The sequence below is a fragment of the Sinocyclocheilus grahami genome, unplaced genomic scaffold (genome assembly GCF_001515645.1).
Source record: "Sinocyclocheilus grahami isolate Dianchi unplaced genomic scaffold, SAMN03320097.WGS_v1.1 scaffold479.1, whole genome shotgun sequence".
In the NCBI taxonomy this organism is placed as follows: Eukaryota; Metazoa; Chordata; class Actinopteri; order Cypriniformes; family Cyprinidae; genus Sinocyclocheilus; species Sinocyclocheilus grahami.
Window position 1 is genome coordinate 341,082 of NW_015505658.1, and position 9,500 is coordinate 350,581.

General features: G+C 36.3%; 1 protein-coding gene across 1 annotated transcript in view; it reads right to left on the reverse strand.

Annotated features, from left to right (window-relative positions):
- The window catches only part of rbks (ribokinase), a 36,615-nt gene that overhangs the window by 18,067 nt on the left and 9,048 nt on the right, over positions 1-9,500 (reverse strand). Inside the window, exons 3-6 of the mRNA XM_016236050.1 lie at positions 4,803-4,935; positions 4,147-4,210; positions 3,265-3,327; positions 1,989-2,153 (exon numbers count right to left, since the gene is read on the reverse strand). Coding sequence (XP_016091536.1) covers positions 1,989-2,153; positions 3,265-3,327; positions 4,147-4,210; positions 4,803-4,935 — 425 coding nt within the window. The remainder of the gene's footprint in view (positions 1-1,988; positions 2,154-3,264; positions 3,328-4,146; positions 4,211-4,802; positions 4,936-9,500) is intronic.

Sequence of the window (9,500 nt, forward strand, 5' to 3'; positions counted from 1 at the left end):
TTTTAAGAATAGGCAGTGAGCCCCTAGTTTCCTTGAGTGAGAAATCGATATGCACTTGTAAAGTGGACAACGTAAAATGGAAGAGCAGGGAAATAATGAAGGAAAACAAGCGGCAAAACTAACGAGTACGTGAGATTATTGAATGAGTCATGAGATTTCACAGTTCAGAGATGCTTTGTTAAGCTCTAAATGAAAAACAACAGAAGCACAAGTTAAAAGTGAGCTAAATTCACGCTCTCGTGATCAAACATTCCTTCAGTATTCGATCTAAGTATGAAATTACATGCTAGCTACATAGAATCTTTGAAGTTAACTGAAATTAACTACACTTGAGGAGAGAATCGAGGCTAGATGGTCCTTATATTCATTTATTTGAAAATGTGGTTAGGAAAACAGTACTCGGATTCTTCTCCAGTGAGCCTGTGGGGGTGGCATGTGCGTAATCCAAGCCTTGAGCTCCGGCTAAGTGCTATTTGCACACGTCATTGTCTGATGAATTCATCCCAAGTGATAGGCGCATAATCTGGGCTAATGGGCTGTCTCTTAACACTTAATATGGCCCGCTAACGGTCTAAACAGCATGTATCTGGGAAGTTCTGAGGTGGTGAATGTGAATATCGGGGTGCGTTGGTGTGGGGAGGGAGGGTATCCATCTGTGTCATCCATCTGTGGAATAGGCTTGTCGCATCATTGTGCATCGCCATGACAAGGATACAGGGTGTCTCTGATCAGCGGGGACCTGAACATACAAGGTGCTAATGATATCTGAGACACAGTCAGTTGGGTTATTTTCCATTGGAGGAAAGAGTCGTGCTTTGCTCTCACCAGTCATTCAGTAAAAGGAGCTAAAAATAGTTTTTAGAATGTGGGAGTGAGTGTTTTTGGAAGACGAGGAAAAGGAACTAAACTATTGTTGTTAAACGATTAAGCAAATGCACTCACATAACAGGCTGGCAAATAGAGATGACCACAACAGGGTGGAACAACAAGTTATTTTATGAAACAGAGTAAGACGTGGGCTTGTCGCATCATTGTGCATCGCCATGACAAGGATACAGGGTGTCTCTGATCAGCGGGGACCTGAACATACAAGGTGCTAATGATATCTGAGACACAGTCAGTTGGGTTATTTTCCATTGGAGGAAAGAGTCGTGCTTTGCTCTCACCAGTCATTCAGTAAAAGGAGCTAAAAATAGTTTTTAGAATGTGGGAGTGAGTGTTTTTGGAAGACGAGGAAAAGGAACTAAACTATTGTTGTTAAACGATTAAGCAAATGCACTCACATAACAGGCTGGCAAATAGAGATGACCACAACAGGGTGGAACAACAAGTTATTTTATGAAACACAGTAAGACGTGGATTGTATTAAAGGGGAAGGCTGTAACTAACAACTGAATGCTGATACTTTACCTGTGCACAGACAGTATACTCACATAAAGCAAAATACTGTATACTATATACCTTATCTTGGCTGTGTTGTTTATATTGTCGCTAAAACGTAAACTGTATTATCACACAGCTGTATTTATATATATATATATACTATATTCAATTTTTTTGCATATGTAAAGTGATGTATAATATATAGCAAATCTCAACTGCCTGATTTTTCGTCACAAAATGTAATTATATTATCTCCCGACACTTTACAAAAAGCTGGATATATAAGTATGTCCAACTTTATCCCTTCAGGTGCATACATACACTGACATAGGGCCATATATACCATATAGCATATACATTATCAACTGCTTGATAGCTTCATCACAAAATGTAAACTATCTGCTAATCTGCTAAATGTGACAATAATGCATGAAGATATAATAACATATAAACATCATGATTTTATGATGCTTTGAAACAAAGTGTATTGTGAAAAGTGATATATAAATAAATTTGACTTGACAACTTGAAGAAAGAGCTGTTAGAGAAACAGGAAGTGGGGTGAGACAGTCAAGTATATTGAGATATGAAGATTCATGACTGACCGTGGTTCTCTCTGGCCATTCTCAAGGCCTGAAGCGATGTATCTGGGTTGATTTCAAGCTGGCAAACAAGCACCTTTGCATTTACTATGGCAGTTAGTGCCCGCTGCAGTTCCTCTTGCCCCAAGAGCATATTAGCACCAGCGACAATCACTATGGCATTCTCCCCTGTCAATACAATATATTAACCATGACCACAAGGAGACATTACTGGTAATTAGAATGAGATTTAACTATGAATCCAGATTTATAAGAAATGCAATCATGAAAAACAGAGGTCACATCATGGGACTATGCAGTGGCTCTGAACACTATTCAGACACACGGTATGAATGCCATTGTATTTGATAAAGAATATCAAACAGAATATCATTGTTTTAAAGAAAGAGAAAAACATTTCACAAGTCTGTTAGGTTTAAAATGATAAAGCAATTAATTTGTTGTCAAAATTTAGACAAAGTATTATTTGGACATTTTTTTGGCTGTGGTATGTTAGAAGAACGTGCATAATTTATGTGATAAACTAAAATGACTTTGGGACTTTTCTTTTCTTTTTTTTTTCTTTTTTGTAATATAAAAAATTACTCAGAACAGCATGTTTTCAGGTGCCATTTTGATATTTTGTTATCAAATGCAATGACATTCATACATTTTTATGCGGCTTAAATTACAATTTAGGAGATCATTTACTCACCCAGACGAAAATTTATGAAATATAAGAAATTCTCTTGCTATTGCATCACAAGCAGACAGGCACAAATAAAGAGCTGACATAAGTGTTCGGAAAACCACAGTGCAGAGTCAGGAAATATTATCAAAGTTTTTCCTCATTAAAGCTTCCTTGTTAGCTTGCGACATAATTGTTCTAATTCATATTGCTGTGATATTCACACAGGAAGCTAGGTGACACTAGGATTTCGGTAGGTTGTTATGGTGATCATGACGCCAATCAGAGCTCTTCTTGGAGTGCTCACTGTGGTGCTAGTGGACTTCCACAAGGCTCAGCACTTAAGCTAGATCACTAAACCATGACATTTACAATGCAGCAGGCCTTCATTCAGAGGCATGCTGGTTATGTCACCTTTCTTTAAGTCCAAGTACTGCTACATTAAAATGGGTCTAAAATTACCCTGCGTAGGCGAGCTGGACACAGGTAGAGAGCTTCTCACTCATCCATGTCTCATTCAGAAGAGTACGTAATGGTGTTTATGTTATTTTAGGGGCTTTTAAAACTCAGGAGATGCAGCAGGGCTCGGTACTCGGACCAATTTTATTTTACCTGTGTCATTTACGATGATAGAGGCAGCTCCAGTTGCAGCATTTTCAGTCTGTTCTGCATAGGCTAAAAAGAGAGAGAGAGAGAAAGAAGAGGATAACCTAAATTGCTTACAGTATACAAAACTAAAATGAGTAAGTCTGAATGTTCATTTAAAATCCTTTACTGTTTATAAATTATAATAATAGAAGCAGTACATATGCAGACTTACAAACTACTGAGGAAGCAATTTTAGATATTTTAAAATATCTAAAAACTGATATATACAACGGTTAAAATAAATAATACAGTTAATAAATTCAGCACAAAAGTAATATGTTAAACTACAGGTAAATAACAAAATGTAGATACCTACAATAAGGGTCAATATATTTTAAACGATGTCATTATCAGGTTGCAAAATGCACTGCAAGTTTTTCCAGGAACAGAACTCAACTGCAAATCTGAGAGTTCTTACTCAGTACTTTTGTCTTGTTTTAATGTAAAAATAACTAATTCTTCAAAGGAAGATTTTTTTTTAAAGTCAATGTTCATTTTGCATGTCTACATCGGCTGTTAGACTAATAATGACGTAAATGTCAGCATGATGAAAGTAGCTGTCATCATGGAATTAATGGATGTAGAACTGAAAATTTTGCTTCTGCTTTTGATGGCATATTATCTATAAGGCACTAAATATTTGTGAATTCGCACTTTTGCACACTTTGTACTTACAACGTTACACACATTGCAACTCAAATAACGAAAAATGCTGTTCCAATTATGAAAAACTAAATATATTTGAGTTGCATACACCTAAAACATCTGATTTTAAAAGATATTTTGCTGCTTGTCTATACAAAGCTTTAGATGTGAAATGATGTAAAAGCACTGTTTGACCATTACCAGTCGATACGCCATTATTTTTGAAGTTTTGAATGTAGTCGTTCCCAAAAACGTCTCTGCCGACCTAAAGAGAAAAAGCAACCAAAGATGAAAAGCTGAACTTGAGATGATATTTTCTAGCAACTCGCTGACCGGCCAAAGTTCTGCATTGCTATATCAGGCCAAGCCTTCCAGATATAGCATCCCCAAACAAATGCCTCCACTCTACAAATACATCTTTAATCTCCACCTCTCTCCCTCTTTCTCTTGCTCTCAATGAGACGTTCAGTGTTGAGGTAGAGAGCAAAAGGGTTCCTTTTTTCCCAACTGGGTCTGCTTTTATCCCACACTGGTAAAGAAATGCCAAGTATGGGGTCCTAAGCCCCAGCAGCAGAGACCCTTCACTACCTGGCCTCCTGTCTTTGAAGTGTGATCTCTCTTTGAATGTTTCTGAAAGCATAGGAGTCTATTTTTATACACTGCATACGCTTTGGTATTGATTGGGGTCTTTGCACTGACAAAATGAAGAGCTTTATTACTTGGTTAGGTTCTCTTGTGCGGTTAAATGCTGAAATACATGAATTGCTGGATATCAACATAAACTTTTTGTGTCTATGTATACTTCAGGCTATATTCAGTTATTTAGAATGTTCAGGAAAGCAGACCATATTGGATACCTTGCACACCATGGCAGTCTTGGCCCCCAATCGTGCAGCTTGGATGCATTGATTGGCCCCTTTGCCACCGAAACCAATAAAGAACCTGTGTCCATGTATTGTCTCTCCAGCCTTGGGAAGCCGAGGTGCCTGACTAACAGAAAAACATATGGGACAAGTCTGTAAAAATAAATTCCCATTCAATTGTACTTGTAAGAAAATCATGTCATCTTTTATTCACACATGTTGTTCTAAATAATTTCTGTTTAACACAAAAGAACATCATTTGAAAGAAATTTTTTCTGTCCTTATATTGAAAGATGGCTTTCATTATTTGGACCAAAACAGTTGAAACATTGTTCACCATATCTTCTTTTGGGTTACACAGATATAAATAAAGTTATACAGGTTTTTGGGTGAACTATACTTTAAGTACATCAAATAAAAAAGGAATTCAGAGAAACTCAAAGTGGACTTTTCTTTACAAATTTTAATACACAAAGTTTGTATTTAAAGCAACCTATATAGTTTTCCTTAATTTTGCATTTTTAATTTTAAAACTGTTGAATTAATGCATTGTGGGTGTTCAGTCTTTGTATCGCTATGCTATTTGTTTTCATAGGAACGACAGATGGGCAATTCAGCCAGTTCTCAAAGTCCATATTGTTTAAATTAAAGGGCCTTTTACTGGAAACATGCTATGTCTGTGAGCTGTAAGTGAAAATAATATGACATGACATCCTGAGACCTTCTAAATCTAGGCCAGGTGCTCTGAACTCCCTAAAAAGCTAATTGCTGTGTTGCCTTAGTGTGTGACATTTCATTGCGGGGTCCGTCAGCCTTTCACCCGAGCAGAACTAGCAGCTATTACTCATTCTATTGAACAAGAGAAGAAAAAAACCCTCAATCCCAGACATCTAGTTACGGTCTGGCCCCAATCCAAGTCTCCAGAACCCCATGTTTACGTGATGGCAGAACAGGCAGATAAAGTTGTTTTTCACATGTGTGTTATTTGCGTGGTGTGGTTAAGAGTGGGTATATTACAGGAAGTCAATGAAAATGAACAAAGATCCTGCCGAGATTTCGGTAAAGTGTGTGGTAAGTGAAGAGATTTCAGTTGGTTATGATGTTTTTAATGAACTGTGGCAAATTATGTAGATAAAGATAAATCCTGACCAACTTTACTTGAGTACAATTATATATACCTCACGTAAAGTGATTGCAAGGCAAAAAACAAACCAACAAACAAAAACAATCTGAACTGAATTATGCAGTTCCAGTGCATCTATTGTTTAACGAGCAACAGTCATTTTCCCACAAACCAAATTCTGATACAAATGCTGTAGCTTTCTTGTGCAAAAAAGGAAAAACAACAGGTGTTCTGTATCATAGGCTGTGGTGCAAGTAGCTGTTTACTACTAGACAGAAAATAGCCTCAGCAACACTTACAGGAATCATACAGGAGCAAGTATTTGTTGTAAACAAACAAGTTCTATGGTAATTTTATGTTTTAGATTTAGTTTTTTTGACAAAGTACCATGTATTTCACATGGTAATTTGACAGTATAATATCATTTAAATACCATGTCATATGAATATGATAATAAAGAACACCTAAAAATTATTTTTTTAAACAAAGATTTTTTTTTTAACAAGAAAATACTATTTCAGTCTTCCTACTTCAGAATTTCTTCTTTAATTAAAGTAATTGCATGTTCATATGCCGTTTCATGGTAAGTATTTGTGAAATTTACTAACAATTTCTGAGTGAAAATTGTAAGTATATCCTACAACTTTTTTTTTTTTTTTTTGGTGTACCATAATATACTTCAAGGATAAACAGAAATATTAAACTCTGAATACAGCACTATCAAAACAATGTTAAACAGTGCCACAGTACTATTTTTATGTATATGGTACAATGGTATTCTTTAAAGTATCTTTGAGTACCATATGGTTAATCAAAATAGACATCATTATTGCTAAATGACGCTATTACCAGTAATAATATATCATTACAAAAATGTCTCAGTTTGAACCGAAGATAAGTTGCCTGTCGTATATTGTTATTATATATGCAGAGTGTGTGTGTGCCACATATACACTCTTGACTAACATCCCTTAGCAAGTGAAATTAGTGAAGGCAAACTAATCGGTTCAAATTGTAATCAGCAGGTGGCACTGTCTGGCTTCACCACAAACACACAGATGTTCCACACTAGACTTGTTTCAAAGTGTCTGATTCCGTTTGACTGTCACAAACACAAGCCACATAGAAAACTGGATTTTACACTTCAAAGCCATGCATAGCACACTTTGATGGGTGAAATGTGTCAGCCACCCTCCAAAAAAACAGCCTGTTGAAAAACAAACATATACTTCTCATTTAAAACTATTGCCTAATTGATGCAATCTCTTCTGTTCAAAGGCCAACATCGATGACTGGAGTTTTAATCGTAAAATATATGAGCAATCGGAATTTTTCCATAATGGGTAATTTGTTTTGAGAACCTAGGGTATATGACAAAGAAAGAAATGAGTATGATTTAGTTTAGGTGTGCGTGGAAAGAAAAATGCTCACTCTGGATAGCTTAGAATGGTTAAACGCGTCTATGAAGCAGAAAACCAAAACTTTCATTTATCTTTAAAATATCAAATATCAAACTAATCATTTCCCAGGGTGATATACTGTATGGGTATGCAAGGTATAGGTTTACTACACTCTTAAAAATAAAGGTGCTTCACGATGCCATAGAAGAACCTTTTTGTCTAAATGGTTCCATAAAGAACCTTTAACATCTGAAGAACCTTTCTGTTTCACAAAAGGTTCTTCAGATTACAAAAACGTAATAAAGAGATGGTTCTTTAAAGAACCTTTGACTGAATGGTTCTTTGTCGAACCAAAAATGGTTCTTCTATGGCATCGTTTGAAGAACCTTTTGAAGCACCTTTATTTTTAAGAGTGTACCATTTTAAACAACTCCAAGTTTATGCCACGTTACAGTCAAAACGTTCACCTGAGCTGTAAATACTGCGGCCAAGATGACTGGGACACACTTGATGCCAAAAAAAAAACTTGCCGGCGGCAAATGTGACCAGTGAGCAGTGAATCAGTTCCCTGGGGAAATATTAATAATAGACAGAGCCGGCAGAACAGAAGGCAGTTCCCCAAATCTGCCTTTGTCGGACCTTATTTGGTTCCTGCTGGAAGGACTAATTCCTTTCAGAGTTATTTTAAAATCTTAAAGTCTGCCTTCTGCATGTGGAATATGTTCCACTTCCGAGTGTGAGAGTTTGTCACATGAGTATGAAATCATCATACAGGACGATATCTGAGGATTGAGCTTTATGTTGATCATAGAGGGAGGACACTTGTTCATTATACAATGCCACTAATATAAATTTCATAATCCAAAATGCTTTAAAAAAACATTAAACTTGAAATTAAATGTTGACTCAGACATTGTGTATCAATGGTTTGGCTGCTTACATTTCCTAAATAAAAATGATTATATATTTTTTTATAAAAATCTTTCAGTGGAAAAATATACTTTTTAAAGAGATGATATATGCACCCATATAACAGATTTTTTTAAAGTCTTTATGAAGTCATATTTTGTATTAACTGTGTGTCATCTATTATGCTAAATGACTGAATCAATTAATTAAAATAAATTCTGTAAATGATATATTTGAAAACAAAAAGGCTGTTAAATATGTCAAAATATTTTATATATATATATATATATACAGTGATGTGAAAAAGTGTTGGCCCCCCTCCTGATTTCTTATTTTTTTGCATGTTTGTCACACTTTAATGTTTCAGATCATCAAACAAATTTAAATATTAGTAAAAGATAACAAGTGAACACAACATGCAGTTTTTAAATGAAGGTTTTTATTATTAAGGAAAAACTAAATCCAAAACTACATGGCCCTGTGTGAAGAACTGTTTGCCCCCTAAACCTAATAACTGGTTGGGCCACCCTTAGCAGCAACAACTGCAATCAAGCGTTTGCGATAACTTGCAATGAGTCTGTTACAGCGCTGTGGAGGAATTTTGGTCCACTCATCTATGCAGAATTGTTGTAATTCAGCCACATTGGAGGGTTTTCGAGCATGAACCGCCTTTTTAAGGTCATGCCACAGCATCTCAATAGGATTCAGGTCAGGACTTTGACTAGGCCACTCCAAAGTCTTCATTTTGTTTTTCTTCAGCCATTCAGAGGTGGACTTGCTGGTGTGTTTTGGATCATTGTCCTGCTGCAGAACCCAAGTTCGCTTCAGCTTGAGGTCACGAACAGATGGCCGGACATTCTCCTTCAGGATTTTTTTGGTAAACAGCAGAATTCATGCTTCCATTTATCACAGCAAGTCTTCCAGGTCCTGAAGCAGCAAAACAGCCCCAGACATCACACTACCACCACCATATTTTACTGTTGCTATGATGTTCTTTTTCTGAAATGCAGTGTTACTTTTACGCCAGACGTAATGGGACACACACCTTCCAAAAAGTTCAACTTTTGTCTAGTCAGCCCACAGAGTATTTTCCCAAAAGTCTTGGGGATCATCAAGATGTTTTCTGGCAAAACTGAGACAAGCCTTTATGTTCTTTTTGCTCAGCAGCGGTTTTCGTCTCGAAACTCTGCCATGCAGACCATTTTTGCCCAGTCTCTTTCTTATGGTGGAGTCATGAACACTAACCTTAACTGAGGCAAG